General features: G+C 43.1%; 2 protein-coding genes across 2 annotated transcripts in view; both read right to left on the bottom strand.

Moving 5' to 3' along the window:
* Nucleotides 1-15,630, bottom strand: part of pou2f2b (POU class 2 homeobox 2b) — a 65,008-nt gene extending 49,378 nt beyond the window's left edge. The window contains exon 1 of the mRNA XM_033639786.2: nucleotides 15,576-15,630. Within this exon, the coding sequence (XP_033495677.1) occupies nucleotides 15,576-15,612 (37 nt within the window). The 5' untranslated portion in view covers nucleotides 15,613-15,630. The remainder of the gene's footprint in view (nucleotides 1-15,575) is intronic.
* Nucleotides 15,631-15,850: 220 nt separating this feature from the next.
* LOC144464418 (uncharacterized) lies at nucleotides 15,851-18,232 on the bottom strand. The gene is made up of 2 exons (XM_078171217.1): nucleotides 17,893-18,232; nucleotides 15,851-15,958 (listed from the first exon to the last, which is right to left on the bottom strand). Exons 1-2 carry the CDS (start codon nucleotides 18,186-18,188, stop codon nucleotides 15,898-15,900), a joined length of 357 nt encoding a protein of 118 aa, XP_078027343.1. The 5' UTR covers nucleotides 18,189-18,232; the 3' UTR covers nucleotides 15,851-15,897.
* Nucleotides 18,233-20,471: the final 2,239 nt, after the last annotated feature.

The raw sequence follows: 20,471 nt of genomic DNA, 5'->3' as shown, positions 1-20,471 counted from the left end.
TTGGGGAAGATTGGCCCAATAATAATGATATTTATTATAGATATTTATTATCTGGGTTTGTGGCAGTGCTGCGGACGCACCCTGCTGAAGACTTACATGCCGGCAAACTCACCGCATACACACACACATACACACAATCTCTCTGGGGCTCTTTAATTTACACTGGTAATATCAGGCGATTATTCCCCATACAGATAGTGTAGGGTTATCAGCAGTGTTAGCACACAGTGGCTGTAACAGTATTCACTCAACATTATAGAGTCCATTGCACCTGTGTGTGTGTGTGTGTGTGTGTGTGTGTGTGTGTGTGTGTGTGTGTATGTGTATGTGTATGTGTGTGTAGAGCCGAAGGTTCACCTATGGCAGCCTACCGGCACTGAGCAGTGTTTAGAAGCCAAGGGAGGGTTGATGGGAGGGGTCAAGATTCAAACAGCGCTTGGTCAGGGGAGGGGATGCAGGAGAGAGGGGACTGGACAATCTGGCCTCTCGCCCTCCACACCCCTCCTCCCCCCACCTTGTTCTCCACATACACACACTCTCTAACCCCCCCAGGCCTCATCTACACCCCCTCCATCCCTCCAGTAGCCAGGGCCCCAGACGGTAATCCACCCCAGTGCTCCTCATCCTTTCATGTATTGATTTCCTCTCCTGCGCCACGGTTACATGTCGCACCCACGTCATTGGGTCCCGGCTGCTTCTGCTACCACCACCTCCTCTCTCCGCCTCACCCGTCCACCCAGCCTCACCCCCCCCCCCCCCCCCCACCCCACACACACACCATCTTCAACAACAACAACTAAAGGGGGGGCGGCGGTTGGGTGTACACCCAACCCATCCAGGGGAGAGAAAGACAGAGAGGGGAGGAAAAAGAGTAGGAGGGGGACTAAAGGGAGGAAAAAGAGGGCAGATAAAGCACTGCAGTATTTCAGCAAAGCAACCAGCATTTTACAGGGATAGAAACAAACAGGAGAAGATGGAGAGAGAAATAACAGGAAAAAAAATCTGCCCCTGGGGGTTGCAGAGGATATTGTGGAAATTATCAGAGTGCGACACACGCTGGAAGTCCATGGCGAGAGATTTATTTCGAATTTGTCTTTGACAGTGAAATTCATCACTGAGTAGGCCTGTATCTGCTCTAATTCTATAGACACATTTGGATGAATACGGGAAATGAGAAAAGTAAATCTCTAATTCATTATTAGGGCTGCAATGATAATTCGATTAATCGATTAGTCAACTGATAGAAAATTGATCTGCAATCATTTAAATATCATTTTGAATAATGTTCTAAATCTTCTATATTCCAACTTTTCATATGTGCCTGATTTTATCTGTTTTATATCCTGGTAAACTGAACATCTTTGAATTCTGGACTGTTACTCAAAAAAAAAGAAAGATGTTTGACGATGTCACCTTCCACTTTCCACTATTTTCTGACGTACCGATCAAACTGATTTACAACCAATCATTATCAATAATGAAAATAATTTCTGCAGCCCTGTTCATTATCAAATAGTCTTAAAACACATGGGATCCAGTCTGCTCAAAAGCTCAAACAATCCTATTCTTGATTTGTATCATTCAAGACAATAATCAATTTCCTCTGTCATTTATTTTTGAGCTGGAGGCCTTATCTTTTTCAAAAGTCACACTTAAAAATCTCTTCACATAAACATTTATGTGAATATGTGTTTGTAAACATACATGTGATCAATACATGCTCAAAAGTGTACCTAAGTGTGCGTGACATCCCAGAGTGAACGGATGAAGTATGTATGAGACAGTAGGCTGAGAGGACGACAGGTCAAGGTTATGTTTTGAGTGCGTATTGAACAAAGTGCGTGTGTGTCTGTCTCTGTGAGTGTGTGAGAGGCGTCTGTGAGCCCAAGGACGATGTATGGGTACGAGTGCGTTACTGTGGTGCTGTTGTTTGTGTGTGTGTGTGTGTGTGTGTGTGTGTCTTGATCATATGTGTATAAGCTGAGAGGGACATGTCCGCGTGTCAGATGTGGTTGTGTGTGTGTGCTGAGTCTGCAGATTCCTACTTCTCATCTAAAAAAGCGGTCAGTAAGAGTGACCATCAGGCAGTTGCAGCCTTATTGTCTGTGGGTGCCTGCATGTGTATGTGTGTTTTTGTACATGCAATCTCACATGAGTAAAGAGACATTCTTCATTTAGCCATTCCTTTTCAAACCAGCCGTGTGTGTGTGTGTGTGTGTGTGTGTGTGTGTGTGTGTGTGTCTGTGTGTTTGTGTGCATGTGAGAGCGCGTGCTGTAAGGCCATCCCTATCACCAGAGCAAACACAGGTCCCATCACTACAAAGCAAACAGCAGCTCGGCCCAGCGTATGCATTTTAAACACTTTATCTCTCATTGTCTAGCCAACACACACCCTGCCATGAAATAATATGTTATTTTACATTTTCTGCTGATGCAAACTCCCGGCAGAAAATGTAAACACTGACAGCTTAGGCAAAACAATCTCCTCTGTCTGTGCCATCATCATCACTGTCATTGCCAGCTTCACCATCTCCATAATAATGCAGCCATTAAAAAGCATTCTTTAAAACATCATACACTTAATGTCACTGCAGCGCAGCAATACATCATCCCAGACCACAGTGGTGATATTGAAGTTTTTTCTCTCCACGTTGCTGACAATAGTTGCTTTTGCTTGCTTGCCATTTGAAAGCACTTATCTTAAGTGGATCTACAGAGAGTAAATTGTAATTGCAATGCAGTAATGCTACATATGGTCCATACGTATATTGTGTGTTGTGCAAGGCACTCAACCGCACGCTGAGACAGAAAAGCAGCAAATGACTTGAGAAAAGGTTAGCACAATTTTGTCAAGTACAGAGGCTATAAAAAGAAAATGCTATCAACTGAATGTCTGAATTTGAGCCTCGACACTTAAGCCGAGAAAAGGTCAAATGCACACACAGACACACAAATATACAAACAAATGTAAAAACACATAGATGTTTTTGTGCACACACGAAAGGAGACATACAGTAGTTTAGTTCACATACAGCTTAGCTCACATGCACACAAACACACACATTCAAGCATACATGTGTGCACGGAGGCATACACACACAGACTTGCACACACTCACACAGGATACAGCCAATTAGGTCCACCACCTTCAGAGAAACACCAGTGGGCATGTAAGATTCGGAGTCCAGCGGGCCTCTAAAGCCTAACACAGTCATAAGCCAGAAATAACACACACACGTCTCCAGTAGGCTCTGCAGACCATGTGAAATAGCAAGGCAAAGACAAAACACTCCATTCCATCTCTGACATTTCCAATATCTGTCTATCCCTCATAAACCTCTGTTCACCCATAAAGTGACTCATTCTTCACAGATGAACATGTTCCGCCCGGGCGGCTACCAGGCCGGCAACTCTCTGCCGTTCCCTCCTGATGCTTGTTATAATTACAAAATTATGGATTCTCTTTACATTTTACAGCTTTTCCGCTGGCATGCAGCCAAAAGCGTTGAAGATAAAAAGGCTTAAATCATGACAATATATTGTAGATTTGGTGCAACGATTTAAAAATAGCTTATCTATTAGTGTTGTGTGCTCTTTTGTTTCTTCTCTGCATGCATCTAACTGCGCTGCATTGGGGAAGCTTTTTCAGTCGCGCTTGCAGCTCATAACTCTGTTTTCCCTCCTCACCTCCTGCTCTTCTCCTTCTCCTCTCACTCTGTTAATTCACTACACTGTCACCGGTCAGTGTATTTACCTAACACCAATCTCTTTCCTTTTCCCCTCTTCCTCTCCTCTCCTCTCAATCCTTTTCTCCATCTCTGCCCCTGCGAACGGTGAGACTGTGTGAGTGAGTGTGCAGGAGATTTAGAGCGGGGATCAATAAGAAATTTAAAAATCAATGCACTTAGCGCCAGGAAATCAATGGGCCTAATCGGGATGCCAATCGGCCCAGTCAAAACAATTAAGAGGGAAGAAAAATGTTTAACAACCTCCTCTCTCTTGCTTACATAGACACAGGGGAGAGAGGGGAGAGAGTGACGGAGGCCTAAAGAGGAATATCAGAGGCAGACAGAGAGGGATGAGATGGAGTGATATATGGGAAGGAAAGGCTCAGGAGAAAAAGCTCAAAGCTTAGACCCAAGGAAAGCAGGATTGGAGGGAGGGGCGGAGAAAGGCAGGGAGCGAGGGACAGGAATGGAGATAAAGAACAGTAAAAAGGAAGAATATGTCATGACAGTCACGAAGGACAACAGAGGAGAAAAGGAAAACTTGAAGGATGTGGCTGGAGGGACACAGCCGGATTCTTCCTCCACACTTTTTATATGAATATTCTGGCTTTTGTTCCAAAAAGAAACATGTAACAGAACTGAGGGTTACAAATAAGGTTACGGTTTGTGATCAGAAAGACAAAAGTAATACCCTCCCTCTGGAAGTGGCGCCTTTTGGTTCATCAAAGGCAACCGAACCAGCTGCTCCCTATGGTCAGGCACAGCACAGTGCAGCATTCATCTTCACCAGACAGCCAATCAACTGTCAGCCGAATCACAAACAACCAACACTTCCAAATCAGCGACATCAAAAAGGAGACAGTTCTTTCCCCTTTGAAGCGTCCAATCATACCGAATGTTTGTCAGCCCGCGCGCCCAATGAGGAAACTGGGGATGAGTGCGGCAACGGCAGAACGGGTTGGTGGGTGGCAGCGGTGGTGGTGGTGGGTGGGGGGTGGGGGGGGGGGGGGGGGGGGGGGGGGGGGCTAATTTGGGGTCAATCAATAGATCTCCCCTCTCTCTATCTTCTGCCTGCTCACCACGCTAAAATCAATGGGAAAGCCAATAGTTCCCCGCCCCAGTGTGGATTAGTGAACACACAACTAATCAGCCAGTCACTGAAACTGACATCTCAGCTATTAACCTATTGATACGGGAGACATGTGTTGAACACGCACACATATACACACACACACACACACACACACACACATACAGAGGCACATTCCAATACAATCATCTGCTGTAATGACAAGAGAAATTCCTTCAGGTCTAGACGCACAAAAACAAGCTGAAAGGTTCTTTCAAATTGTGTTTAAATAGCAGAAACAATTTTTGTGATTTATACAAAATGTCTCATGTAAAATTATAAATATTCCCAAAACAATATGGCCTTCTTTGTCTCGCCCGATAGTATGATTAAGAAAGCATCACTCCTAGCATTTAACTATTAGACTGACCATCGACAATGTCCTCTGATTCGGTGGCAGCCAGGAGCCATTTAGATTTTTTTCAGCCTCTCTCTCTCTCTCTACTCTCCACTCCGACATCACATCACATCAAATCACGTGCCTCATCTTTTCTGTGGGATCCCTGGCTTTAAGGGTCAAAGGGGGGACTCAAAATGACTCTGTGCGGACGCCAGCTTCACTCTAATTCAGGCCAGCTAGCAGCAGCCTCCATTCAGGAAAGAGGGAGTAGTGTTAGAAGGGGAGAACGTGTGTTTGCTAGTAACATGGTGGCACTCTGCCGGCTCGGACTGATATATAAATTTGACATATAAAAGAGATTTTTCAAAAAGTCTGGTTGTCAAAACATTGTGGTAATAAACAGCAGATGCATGCTCTAATTTCAGGATTTCGTAAGTGACCTTTCATATAACCCACACATCTGATTTGAGGAACATTTCGCTGATACGTGATTTAAAATATGTCAAAAATCACATGAAGGACAATAAATTGCACAACTTAAAAGAAACAATTGCTGAGTTTTTTTTATTTGTGTGTGTGTGCCAACACCTCACTGAGTCTCCTCAGGAAGATAAAATAATATGTACCTGGCTCTTAAGAGGAGCACTACACAAGGATCATTTTTCAAAAATAACAGCCTGACTAGCTTTCATCCCTTACTTTTGAAAGCCCTCTTGTTTTCTGAGATTGCCTCTCCTTCCTCTGTTCCTCCTCCCATCCCTCCCCTCTCTGTCATGTTTTAGTTTTCATATGTTGGTTTTGTTCTTCCTCATTTTCCCCTTGTGTAAAAAAATGAAAGGCTGAAAATAGGATGAGTGAGGGGGGAAAAAAGGCAGGAGGCAAAAGCAGCAACTGTACATCGGTGAAATCACTGTCTGCGGTGCTGAGGCTGCTCTCTTCTCTGCACTGACAGTTACGCACTACACTACAGCCCCCAACCACATCCATATACAGTACATCACACTCTGCAAACCAAACCATCTCCAAAGAAAATGCAAAATGCTCCCTTTGCCCACCATTGAATTACTGTATACCAATGTGATATTCTCACAGCATGACAGGAGGAACAGCATTGATCAGCCACAGGCAACTGCATTAAAAAAACACCCTTTAAATCGCATTCAGACATACAAGCTATTTGAAAAGCTACACCCGGCCCATGCATGTTTTTTGAATTAGTTATCAACCATGCACATTGTACTGTGACAGCCAAGGCAAAGCAAGGATAACTGTCCGTCTTTTCCTATCTCTTTTTTCTTGACATCCTTTCAGCAATCCCTTTTCACACGTTAAACGCACAAAGAGAAAGGAAGTGAGAGGTGTATGAAGTGGAGTGGATTTTTGTTGTTTTTTTTCCTTTTCCTCTCCTCACAGACTTTATTTCCATGGTGGACGCAGCGTGAGAGGCAGGCAGTCATGGCTTGACCGACATGACTAAATTTAGGCCTAATCCGTACCTCATCCTCCACACTGTTGTGGGTTATGATGGAGACAGAGAGCGAGAAACTTATTGAGAGAGAGACATAGAGGAAGAGAGCGGGTGAGAGGGAGAAAGTGTGAAGGGGTATTGTTGAGATGTCCAGGCAAGTCCGGATGCATTGGTTCCGTATAACATTCCTATTCCACTTCAACAGAAGGATGCTGCCATTCTGAGAGAACGCAATCCTGATTTCTCGCTTGAGACCCAATATCTGCACCATACAAATAGGAGGATATGGAGGGAATGCGATACAGACTTGGAATATGGCTCTTTCTTCTTATCCTGCTCAGCCATATTGATGTTTTTGAGCCTTTCATTGCTCAGCCAAAATGAAGTCTTTCAAGGCCGGAGCCATTGACAGATTAAGAAAACATATCCTATTTTGTAGGACATGACAGAGGCTTTCTTGTTATCTGAATAATATGAGCAGTGCTGAGGTGGCACGGAAACACTATTTGTGAAACATTGTGTGGTTAAACTCAGGGGTGAAATTACAGCCCACACTCACAACAAAAAAGTCGAACCATAGAAGCGAAAGTAGTTTTTCACTGTGGTTGTAACATCAGTTTAGCTTCTTTTCTTCTTTTCATTCATCATCTTGCAAGGGGGAAAAAACGCTCATTACATTCAATCATTTTGTTGTATAATTGATAATAGAAAAATCAGCCCATGATTATGCTCCAATATCCACAAGGAAAAACTTCATATTCCTCTTTCAGCTCTCAGGTAAAGGCTGGAAACGTTAAGCTATACATGGCAACACTGCTGAACCCTCACACAACAGAGAGACTGACGGGCTGGAAATCACTGGAGCCAAATCACAGAAAATTGATCACATCCAACAAAATGGCCGCAGTGACTAAAATTGGTGTGAGCTTGAGCGTGCTCTGGACAGAAAAAAAAAATATGTGGCTGGTGCATTGTGACAACTGCACAGTAATTGTTCCTACACAGAAAAATGATTTTGGAACGAGCTCTAATGAATGTACGACATTAATTGTGATGGTGACATTTAAATGTGGCCCTAGAGTGGACCGCAAGCTGCATAATGAAGAGAGGCTGGGCAGAGATGTAGTGGCAAAAAGAGGATATGTGGATGATAACAAAGAAAACAAGGGAGGAAGAAAAAAACTGAAAAAAAGGTTCAAGATGAAGGAGAGAAAATAAGGTGTGCTGCAGTCATCTGGAGTGTGTAAAAGGGTTATGCTGAGAGGTGGCATGTTCAGATGCGATAGACAGAAAGGAGAAGAGGGAGGAGGTGGGTAACAGAGAGGTACAGGGAGAACAATTGAAAAAGGGGCTGGTAGAGAGGGAAGAAGAGATTTAGGATTAAGGAACGAGTGTGGGGTAAAAGGAGAAGGATTAGAGGTTTGGGTGAGAGAAGGACAAAGTGAGAGGCGGGCGGAATAGAGGAGGAGAAAACAGGAGAGCAAGAGACACAGAAAGAGAAACTGTACAGGGCTTTTGACGGAGAGAGCAGGGATAAAAAGATGTATTTTTCCTGCTTCCTCTGTTGTCCTCCCTCTCCTTTGGGCAACTTCCCGCTGCTCTCCCCCTCTCTGCTGCCTTCCTCCTCTGTCTGACACAGTGGGAAGATAGGTAGGAAACCTAATCGAGCCAGACACACCGGCTGCTCTCTGCTGACACTCACAGGCAGAGTGTGAGCACTACAAATTCTGCTGACCAGCCCAGCCGAGACCCCCCCTCGCCTATCGGCCGGAGTGGCCATCAATCCGGCACAATAGCCTTAGGGAGGCTGTGGGAGATGGGATGTGAGGGAAGGGGATGTGGTCCTGCGATGCTCAATGGGTAACACACGGTACTAACACTGTCAAGAATTAGGAGTTTAATTCCTGCTGGGCATGGAGGAGAAATATGTGGGTACTGTGGGTGCCTGGCATTCGTCGCCATCAATGTAAAGAATGATCTGGCATCTGGTAATATTGGTAAAAAAAAAAAAAAGGGGGGTTCAAATGATAAATAACCATAATAATCACTCTTATAACCTTTACAGAGCTGAAAGGTTGATTAGATGATCAAAAGAAACTGTTTCTAATTATTAAAATAAATGTCATTATTTCTCATTTAAATCATTTTACAAGACAAAAACAACACTTGCTGGTTACATCTGCAAAAATATGAAAATCTGACCTCAGGCCTGTTCCATATTTAGTGAAATGTGTATTTGGGTATATCAGAATAAATAACCAAGTGTGACATTATTTTGGAGCCTGGGAGCTTGTGGTTGGCATTTGTTCTCATTTTTAACATTTTAAAGTCTAGATTAAATTATAAATAAGTCAGTACTTCATAATAAAAGAAACAGCTGCTCAATTTGCAAATCTGAACTGTGGAGAAATTAATTTCAAGTGTTGGTGCACGAGCAGATTTAAAAATAAAACTGATGTTGCTGTGGTACTGATTCTGTTGCACAACTAAATGCAAACTTATATTAGTCAATTGAATTTCAGATAACTGAATGTTGTTTATGCATCTACTGCATTTTTTTGTCTTATAATAATTGTAAATTTCTCCCAGTGTGGCTGTTAAATGCTGATAATTTATTATTTCTGCAGTTTTATAGCTATAACACTGTTAAATCAACACAGATTATAGCTATATGAAAGGCAAGCTGCCACCATCGCTTTTTGCAGCCATGCAACTATAAACCAGTGGTTTCACGAGATGGTCGAGGTTACAATATTGTTTTTGCTTCTTTTCTTGTGAAATAAAAAATACAGACTCCAGGCCTCCTCTGACACTTCAAATTAAACTACGTTAAAAGAAGAAATGTTGTTTAATTAGTCCATCACTGCTCTGCAAGTGCATACTGGTGGTTTGGTTTCATTTTAAGGGGTAAGAAATCCAAAGGATTCTGGTGTAAACTGGTGATGGGTGTGGCAGGGTGCCAGGGTGGGAGCATGTACAGGGTTCAAAGCTGTGGCAGCGGGGCCGACACTGGGCTATACATCCTGCAGGTAAAATGGATGAGGGTCAGTGTGTGGGGGGAGAGTCTGCCTCCTTGGTCATTGTATGGGGGGAGGTAGTCATTACAGACTGACCGTTACGGTGACAAGCAGTGACACACTGAAGCTTCACTCGGGGGAATTAGATGGTGGACAGACGATGGGATGTGCAGAGGTTGTGTGGACATTGCACACGCGCTGCATTGTTCTTTTTTTACTCTCTATACGTTAAGCAGCTATGTGTGTACATGTGTGATTCTGTGTTGCTGTGTGTATATATATATATATATATATATATATGTGTGTGTGTGTGTGTGTGTGTGTGTGTGTGTCCAGGCTAGATAGCACATATTTGCTAATCTGGAGGGGGTAGCTGGAGGAAGGGGGTAGGGTCAGAAGCCGGGGTCAGGTGTTAATTCACTGCTTCAAACCAGAGCCAAGCACCAAAACCAGGGGAGACCGCAGCAGATTAGATCGACAAAAACCACAAGGATATATTCAAGGTCCACTGTGGTAAACACCTCTGTCTCTCCCCCTGCCGATTTCCTCTTTAGATTCCCCTTCGCTCTTACTTTCCTCCCTTCTGTCCTAAATTTCACCTCCTCTAATTCCATCTTTTCCCCCTCTCCCCATTCTCTCTCCTCTCCCTGGCAGGTCCAGTACGCCGCCCTCTCCCCCAGCTGTTAGACCCCATAAGGTCAGTCTGTCTGCAGGGTCATCAGTCTGGGATGAAGCTGCACTTTGACCCTGAGCCCTTGATGTATTCCAACCACAAACCCGCAGACACACTCACATAATGGACATGTGTGGCCTCACAAGAGGCCCATTTCATTGTGGTCATTTTTGATCAATTTATCACTTCTCTTTTGTCACTTATTGAAGTCCTGTCTGTGCTGGTGAAGCCTCGCTCTGTGCGGCTGCTGTACTGGTCGAGTGGCCGGGGTTAAGAAACACTGCGCCATCGACAACGGGATCTTTTCGGATGATTAATCCGACCACCATTTATCAGCTAATCGATGCGGCAATGATCGTGAATTGCCCATTGATTACATTCAATAACCACAATTGATACATGACTGTGGGAAAAAACACGTTCATCCACAGGACAGACAGACAGACAGTGTAGACTGCACACACACACACACACGTGCAAACACAAAACAAAAAGCTACAACACCTAAATGAAGGATTTTTGACAATTTCTCTTCATTTTCTTTTCCAGCAAACAAGCCTAGATGAAAATATATCATTGACATTGAGCACCACACTGACAATATGTCTAACTTACGCTTATCCTTGATGTTTTCTCTGAGGCAAATCTTTGCTCTCTGTCAAATATTTACTAACTTCAAACCAACCTTAACCTACATCTAAAATATATACACATTACATTTAAAATATATATATATTGTTCAACATCATTTTTCTAAATAATGTTCAGTGAGTTCAGAAATTATTAAAATCATATGCAGTACACTTTGGAGGCCATTTGAATCAATTTTAGAAGAAAGTTTTATCAAACCCTACATTAATATATTCTGTATATACCGGTCACTGCTGGCCCCTTCTTGTCACAAAAACGATGAATCGTGCAACTGCAATCTTTCCGCCTTAATTGAGGAACTGGCCAAGCGACCTTTGACCTGGGGGTCATTACCGCATTGTGCGCCGGCCGCGGAGAGCAGCCACACCATTTGGGAGGGGAGTCGTGCGCAGAAAATGGATTAATTTTGTATGGCCTGTGGTGCTTGATACCGACTGGAAGTGGCCAGTAACAAAAATGTATAGAAAAACCTACATCAAAGCCTACAGGAACCATCCCGCTTTATGACACCAAAAAAAAAAAAAAAAAAATTAGAGCCAATAAACCGTTTTATGAAATGAGCTTTCGGACAGGCTGCATAGACTTTAACATTAACCATAAAATTGAATGCATCGGCTGTGTGGTATGTTTCAAGTTGATAAGGTGCAGGACGGGGTGTCAGGGTGCCAGTTCTGCAAAAAAAAAAAAAAAGAAAAAAAAAAAAAAAAGAAAAGCCAGCACCGGCTCATACACAGGCTTTTCATTGTGACATGCATCTCAATCCTATTTGGATATATAATATCAATAATCACTTATTTCCCTGAACACGCTGCTTTTAAAATCCATGCAGAATTATTAAAACACAATTTCACGAATATCAGCTTGCAGTTTTATTTTTCGAAATGTGCACGTGTCATCAGTTGATAAATAGCCTTTAAATATCCTGTTTATTTGATTTGACTCCCTCATTATTATGGAAACTTTATAAAACTGCAGGTCCTGCATGTCCTTACTTAAAGTGTTTAATTTACAAGCGATTAAATGTGCAATTTCAATTTCTCACCTTTCACATTTTTCCTCGGAAAAAAGAAAAAGAAACGTTTCCCGTACAGATTAAATTTTCCTAAATAGCCCAGGCTGTCTTGTAGAGATTGTCTAATGTCTAATATGTTTCTCTTGTGAACGCGTCCGGACGAGTTTCTGTTGTCTTTTAATGCGATAACCTGTAACTCAAACTGTTTCAGTGCTCTCCCATTGTTTCATATTTGCACCAAGGCGACATTTTAAACAATTATGATCCTCAAGTAAATATCAACCTGACATTAATACAAAGAAATTATTAAACCACTAAACACACAATAAGGTGCGGGTGAAATAAGAGGCCTGCAGTTTGAATATGGGAATTAGAGTTTCGGAGTATTCCTCAACTTTCTTGCAAAGGATTTTAATTAAATAACCTCGACTTTAAAATCGAAAATTTAGCCATCCATAAACTGCAGGCTGTAGTGCACTCCCAGTTTACCTAAATGCAGATTTAAATATTGAATAAATAAATAATAAGTAATGGTGTTTTATTCAAATATATGCATACATCCAAAAATATTCATTTCATCCTAACAAGGTCTGCAGGATATGCAGCAACATTGAAAACGACCAGGAATCGGAATAGTGGTTCTCAAATATTCATAAGCAGAAAACATCTGCATGAATATGTACATATTCTCTGACAAGATGTTAACACGAACACCTGTAGACTGTCAATTTAAAAAGGGACATGGTGTTTTAAAAAATGCTTAATATGATGAACAATTTTAAGTCCAGCTGTGGATGATTATATAACCGAACGATCTGGAGATTTACACTTTATATGCAAAGCAACAGTGTTCAAAGTTCTCACCATGCACAACCGCAGCACGAGTCAAATTCAATTGGCTTTAAATTCTGGGATTTAATTTAAATTCAAGCAAAGATTTTATGCTATTTACACGCAGCAAATTAAGGGTATTTGCTACAGTATTGCATTACGCACACGATTTGTAAGAGTTTATTAAAACACACACACATATACACACACGCGCATTTTGGTATATTGGCAGTAAAATTACACTGAATGCTTTTAAGGTGAAAAGTTGCAAATATAATTTATGACAAAGATGAGGCCACAACGCAAAACACCAATTACTGACGAGGCTTATTAAAGTAATTCAAATCAGTGCAGATCACGAGTCGACAAGAGAGAACATCAATCAGATATTTTCATCTTTCCTAAACATTACGACACATAAAACTAACAAAAAGCATTATTACTATTAATACTATTATATATTAAGACGCGTTTCATGAGTTTAGGGCTCTCGCATAAATGAAACACCAACCTCACGTGTTTCTCAGCAGCAACCATGAATATGCAACAAAGTAGTGACTAAATGAGAAGTCCTTTGCTAAATAAGAGTCGTGCATTAAATGCAAACAGGAGGGAAATTAAATGATCTAACATGACTGTAAAATAAAAAACAAAAGTCTCCTTTCCTCTCCTTACAGCTGCAGTCTTAACGAGAGCTGTCTGTTGACCAAAACGTGCTGTGTCTCGGTCTCATGGGGCTTGAAGTCATATGTGCACTGTGGTTCACACCTCTCATGTTTGACGGCTTGATATGATGACTCTGAACGGGCCACACTTGCAGCTTTGTGTGTTTTTCATACATGAAAACTACTAAATGAATCTACATAACCAGGACACAAAATAGACACTCACGATGGCACGTGTACAGTTTCAAATTATGCTATGGATTTAGAAGCTGGCGTGGAGCTGTGCAACAATCCTGCCATATAATATATGTCTAGATTACTTATTTAAAGTCCCACAATTAAAGATGCAACCCGGGACAGTCAGGCCTTGTGACAGTGTCATCAGAAGAAAAAAGTTGAATCCTATCAGCACGTTTTTGTCTTGAACATATGTGAGGGTCTGCTTGTTAAGATAAAATGAGGTAACAGGGAGCCCATATAACCTTGTGGTGTGTATCATTTAAAAGAGAGCAAAGGTCAAACAGAAATGGACAGAAATGTGTTTGGAAACCACATCAAAACCAAACCACAGCAATGTTCACCCAGGACAAGTGAACGCTCTGAGGTGTGTTTATCAGTGTAAACCATCACACTGACAAAATGATATCTCAAAGGTGTTAAAGCGACATTGTGGTGCTTAAATGACAGAATTCAATGACTTTGTTACACGGTTTTGGACGATGACGCCCAGGAGCTGTTTGTTAAATGATCATCGGGCACCGTGCAGGGAGCCAGCGGACAGCGGGAGCTCAGCGGCCAGGCGAGCCATGAGAGGCGAGCACCGGCAGGGAGGCGTCCGCCGTCCGCTCTCCTCTCCTCTCCTCTGCCGGTGCGAGCTCCCTGCTCGGCCTTATAAAGCCCATAGATCCCCTCCTTTTAATTGATTTTCTCATAATTAACTCAGTCTGTCCATCGATTTCCCTTCGGCGGCGTATCAGCCCTCACCGTGCTGAGGTGTTATTGTGCTATCTGCGGGCATCGGGATACCGACGAGCAAATATCGACCACACTGATTAAACCCCTCACGGCGCGGGTGAATTTGGCCGTAAACTGCTGTGTTAAGGGCTACATTATGCACAAATTAAGACACAGGTTGTCCATTAACACACCGGCCTGCGCGCCCACCTGTGCGTAAAGGGCTCTCAAATCAGCTGTGGCCTCTCACAATTAGGAATCAAACAACAAAGAGGACTGAAGAGGAGCCAACGGAACAATAGCGTCCAAACAGTGTAAGTCACTGTCTCTATTTAAACACTATTTCCACCTTCAAGCCAAACTTCCAGGCTGCCAGATGTGCATGAATTCAAATGTGAGCCGCGTCACGCGCAATAGTGAAAACACTACATCCAGTAACAATGACAACAACCACACGTTCACTCACGTCCTTTATATGAGGCAAATAATGTGCGTGACATTCGCAGATGACGGGAGAGAGCATTGCAGGTGTGTAGGTGTGCAGCTGCAGCGTGACTTCCGCATATGCATAACACAGAGCATATTCCGAATCAAATATTCCCGCGATAATACAACATGCAGAGCAGGCAAGAAGACACAACGCTATTCGTCCACGGAGCAAAGGAGCAAGGGAGGACAGGAGAGAGAGGTAGAGAGGGAGGGAGTGGGAGAGAGGGAGAGAGTCAGAACACGAGGGTTGCCCCTGTGAATTAATTTCTATCTAATCAATAAAAAAGAAAAAGACCATCCCCGCACAAAAAAATCATTAGGACCGATATTTCTCTTGCCCCTCTCTCCTCTCTCCACCGCCTTTCCCCAGGACGCTGCCGTGAGGAGTGTCGGGCTCCCCTGCAAGTGGACTAAAATCTTCCGCCTTTTGAACTGACACAGAATAGAAAGATTGTGGTTTGAGAAGGGGAAAGGGGGGAGTGTATAGTACAGCTGAGGAGAGGAATGATGAAAAGACACATGGAGGAGAAGTTTAGTCTGCATATCTGAGCCACCCCTCACGCGCGCCCCTACAAATCATTTTCTTGTTTGTTTTCTTTTGTGGATGTGAAAATTTACCAGTGCTTCCATCGGTGAACGTCTCCATCCCCGCCATGCGAGCAGCCTGTCTGGACAAGAGAGGGATGGAGAGCAAAAAGATGGGGGAGAGGGTACGGGAGGGGGGGGCAGAGGTGTGTGTAAGAGGGGCCAGTGTGTGGGGCGGTTGATCTGGGTTGGGGGCTCAACATTAAACCGAGGGGTGGAGGGGTTAGAGGTGGGGGGGGGGGGGGGTTTAGGGAGGTTCGGAGGGATATGGCAACACCCTAACCTTTCATGTCCCCCGTTTTCTCTCGCTTTCTCTTCTCTTGTCCCTCGTTGTCCCTCGTTCTCTCTCCATCTCTCACCCTCGACGCGTGTCTCTCAGTGGTTTCCATGGCGACCCGGTGGCTGTGGTGCTGCTGCTGAGGAGAAAGAGGCGCGTGCATGAGACAGGGAAGGAGGAGCGAGGCGAGACGGTCGTTTGAAGTGCAAGGAGGGGACCATTACACATCTGAGGTAATTAGCAATCAGAGGCATTTGGAGGATAAAATATCACTGCACAAACCTCGTGTTATGTTCTCCCAAAGAAGCCAGCGTGTTGTCTGTGCTGCTCATTGATTTTGTAGGTGCACAGTGTTTACAAGGCCCAGTGTGACCCAGCTGCTGAGCGGCCTGCATAATAATCTTATTAAGTATGTAAAAACAAACAAAGTTGTACAAGTTTGCATGTATAATCTGTCTGTGTCATGGGAGGGTTTTGTCCGAGCTCTGTAATTTCCAGTCATGACAGATGTTCCTGATATGACACAGTGGATATTCAGCAGGAAGTCCTCTGTTTTGAATATGAGGCCTTCTCAAATTGGTGATGCATCTATGTGCTGCCACCTGCAGGCCAAGGGAAACACAGTTCTTCCTGTTCAGCATAAACACAGAAACCTACAGTTGCTTCAGCTCCTTCAACACACTGACTCCTTCATAAATTTGCATGTTGTATTTGTTTCTGACTTTACTCAAAAGGAATACTTCCCCCCCAAAATGACCATTAGTATATCAATTACTCATGCTAACTTACCTTGAATTTGTGAAGAGACATTTCTTTTTCTCACATGCCTCCACACAAAACGGCAGATGCATTGATTTATTGATTGGTTGGAGACCATGTTTAACATCAGCATAGGATATCAAAGCACCTGCCTACAAACTCTCAAACAGCTTGTGCAGCATAATCCAGTCATATGCTCAGTATTTTCACTTTCAGTTCAGCTTTAAACAGTAAGGTTTTCACAAAAATGCATATGTATGGGAAGTACTGAATATATAACTGGCTAAATAAGACTTGGATTATACTGCACAAGTTGTGTTAGAATTTGTAAATGGATGAGTTGATGTAGTTTTGCTGTTGTTAAATGTGGACCCCTAGTAATTAATAAATCAATATGTTCGCTGTTTTCTGTGGAGGCATGCCAGAAAAAAACAAATTCAAGGTAATGACTAATAGATTTACAAATGGTCATTTTTTGGGTGAAGTATTCCTTCAATCAAGCAAGCTGATTTTGTGCAAATGGAAAAAAAATGTCCCATCTTGTCTTGAATAACTTAATAAGGAATACATCAACTATTATATAAATTGACAAATCCCATCTCATATTCATGTATTTGGAAAAACATGCTCATATGATGTATTCAAAAAAATCTCTTTTGAAATCTGCTGTGACTGACTTCTAGCTTTACAGCCACATACGGTGCCGAGGTAAACCAAGGAAGAAGGCTCTCGAGAAGATCGCCTAATCTAATTTTCTCTCCTCAATAAAAGCCATAGAATTTCCCCCATCAGAGAGATGTACCATATGCTGCAGGGTATACATACAATAAAGGCAGCCCCAGTGGGCCGGTAGACGGCTGTAGTGTCTATCAGCTTTAGATGACACGTTTCGATAGGAGACTGATTTAGGCCTGAGCTACCACAAGATGACTTGAGTCTCCATCCAATCAAGGAGGTGCGAAGAACACCTGCGGACAGTGGAATAAAGTCAACGGGAGGATGATGACCAGTGTCCCGCCACACAGCCCAGCATTACATTAGGTTTGCACCCCAATACAATTTGCACCAAGATCACCCCTGATGTCTCTATGAAGTGTTTTCGGCAATAAACTGAGCAGTCGCCTCACCAAATGTTCACAGTGTGCTATGGTGTACAAAAAAACCCAGAAGGGCCACTTTATATATTTGAGTCCAAGTTATTCCCTACTGCAGGTAATAGAAAGTGAAAACACATGTCGGAACTGATCGATTCATTAAAAAAACGATACGGTTTTATTATTTGCAATTTTCACTCCATCATTGTTTCTCTCTTACCGTGGCTTCCCCCTGGTTGTTTGCTCCCCAGCCAACTGCATCACAAGACTGCCACTGTCCTGCCCCAGCCTCGTCACCATAGCAACGGGATCTTTGACCCCATCTGTGGAATCCTTGACCTGGATGTAGATCAGCGAGGCATCAAGGGAGCCTATTGGCTGAGAGCTGCTGCTGTGCCGAAGCCGCAGAGGAGGGGTGACTGTGGCGGTGGTGATGGGGTGTGGGCTCTGAGGGTCAGTAGCAGGCCAGGAAGATGGGAGGATCCTGGGTTCCGCTACTGCTGACGGACAAAACATCTCTTCAGCTGTGGCTTGTTCTACGTCAATCTTTGAAGCTTTGGACAACGAGGATGTTATTTAAAGCTGAAGTTTGATACTTTAGGATTAGAGAATTAAAGGGAAATTTGGACTCTGTGACTAATGGAGACTTGAAAGAGAAAGCACTGCAGCCTGAAGCCATGACACATGCTGCAGTGTAGTCTTCGGGGCGTTTGGCACCGTCACTTTAAGTCCACTAAGAGTGCTTGTTTTTGCCACTGACAGACTCAGATTGTTATTGTGTTTGACCTCATTATGGAAAAACACCTTCTGAGAAATGAAATGTTTTTCTGTGCTTTTTCACGTGATTCTGTCTGTTATTGTGTGGAACAAAATCTCGCTTAAGAAGTCTTCTTTTGAAATCTCACGAGAGGTGACTTGTTGCAGGAAGGCAACGGTGGAAACGTTAGTGGGAGTTTGAGAGAGGAATGCTTGGAAGAGTTGGAGTACTGAAAACATAGCTTAGTGTTATCTAAAAGATTTTCACTGTCATGGCTGAATATATTTAGCTGATTTTGACAGTGTCAGTGAGAGTTCAGACGAGACTTCTCCATGAGCAAGACTTGAATCCACCTTAAAACAAACAGACCGGATCAAGTGATAGGTAAAGAAAAAAGTTTCATTTCTCTGTAGGGTCTTTTCCATAACGTTGTCAGACACTTGAATACATTCTGAGCCTGTCAGTGGCAAAAACAAGCACTTACAGTGGACGTTAACTAATTGCACAATTGCCTGTAGCGATTACATTGCAGCCTGTACTGAGAGTGCTATCTCTCAGTAGCTTGGCATAAAACTGGAAATGGAATAACAGCAAGCCTGGCTGTGTCCAGAGATAATAAAAATGCACCTACACAAGGAAGTCACTGCTGCTGCTAGCCATCTGGGTGCCCCAGGTGTGATTCATTTCACATAACTGGGCAATCATGTATATCATATTGCCTATAATGGTCATAATGCTGCCTATTGTGCTTCATCTTAGATTTACATAGTTCATCATCATGATTACAACTGATGATCTCTGGCTGTTTTGGTGCACCCTCCAACACTTGATGCCCAATGCAGAGAGCGTGATGCATGTGTGTGCAACAGCGCTGCTTAAAACATCACTGAGCCTGGCCAAGAAACAGTCTCCCACATAACTGCCTGTGAAAATACAAGTTGCTGTTTACACTTAGATTTTTGTATTCATAAAACAAATAAAATATAGTGTGTTAATTAGCGATCTTAAGAAGTGCTGGTAGGCGGATTTTGTTACCAGTGCACAGCTAGGTGTTTACAGTCTTTGTGCTAAGCTAAGCTATCCAGCTGCAGGCTTGGATTTAACAGATACATATGACGGTGGTATCAATCGTCTTAACTCTTGGCATGAAAGTGAACAACTATCATCCCCAAAATGTAAAATTATTCCTTTAGGAATCCAGACTGATTGGGGGATTGTGGAAAACTTTCTGCACAGATATGTTCTGGAGGGAGGTTCAGTTCTAACTACATGACTGACAAGCAGCCTCAGCATAATTTTTTTTTAAAGAGGATTGGAAAAATGAAAGTAGGTGTAGAAATGCAGCAGTCCAGTTGTTGGAGCAGTTTTGTTGCCTGAAGGAGACGCCTCAGTGAAGACCTTCAGAGATCTGATTCTTCTGGGACAGGGCAGTCTGTCCGGAAAGAAGGGTGGGACTTGTTGATGGTTTTCTGTCTGTGTCTTGTCCTTGGATATTTGTGAGCGTAATGTTCCTGAGTGCTCCAGATATGCGCCCCATTTTCTTTGACAAACAAATCTCTCATAGTGGCAGGGTCATCCAAGAGGGAGTCATTGTTCAGAGGAGCAACACGGCAGCATCCTTTGAGTTGGATCTCTGTAGTTTCGCAGACTTCTCAGACAGAATGCCTGGGTCTCCCTGTGGGCATCACATCGCTGGTCTTGCTTTAAGGCTGGGTGTGGTGAGAACTGGGCTTTCAAAAATCTCAGTTTTCCCCAAGGCAGTCCTGGGGCAGTTTAGCTGGCCATCAAACAGGCGTACTCTGAACAGCGTAGAAACGGCCCTATCAGGTTTTCCCCTGAGGGTTGGTCCCGCTTATTGTTCTCCATGATGGCAAGTCAATAATAAAACTTAATTTGTACACTCTGCAGCTTTTTTAAAGGGCAGATGTGGTCAGAGTGTTCTTAACATACCTAATAATGGTGTCTTAAAGTCAGTGAGTGACAAGGATTTAACAGTGCACTAAATATTTAAAGCAAAAGAGACACGAGATCTAAAAGCAAAA

The sequence above is a fragment of the Epinephelus lanceolatus genome, chromosome 10 (assembly GCF_041903045.1).
Source record: "Epinephelus lanceolatus isolate andai-2023 chromosome 10, ASM4190304v1, whole genome shotgun sequence".
Lineage (NCBI taxonomy): Eukaryota > Metazoa > Chordata > Actinopteri > Perciformes > Serranidae > Epinephelus > Epinephelus lanceolatus.
The sequence above is the reverse complement of the archived record's forward strand: the minus strand, read 5'-3'. Positions and strand labels throughout refer to the sequence as shown.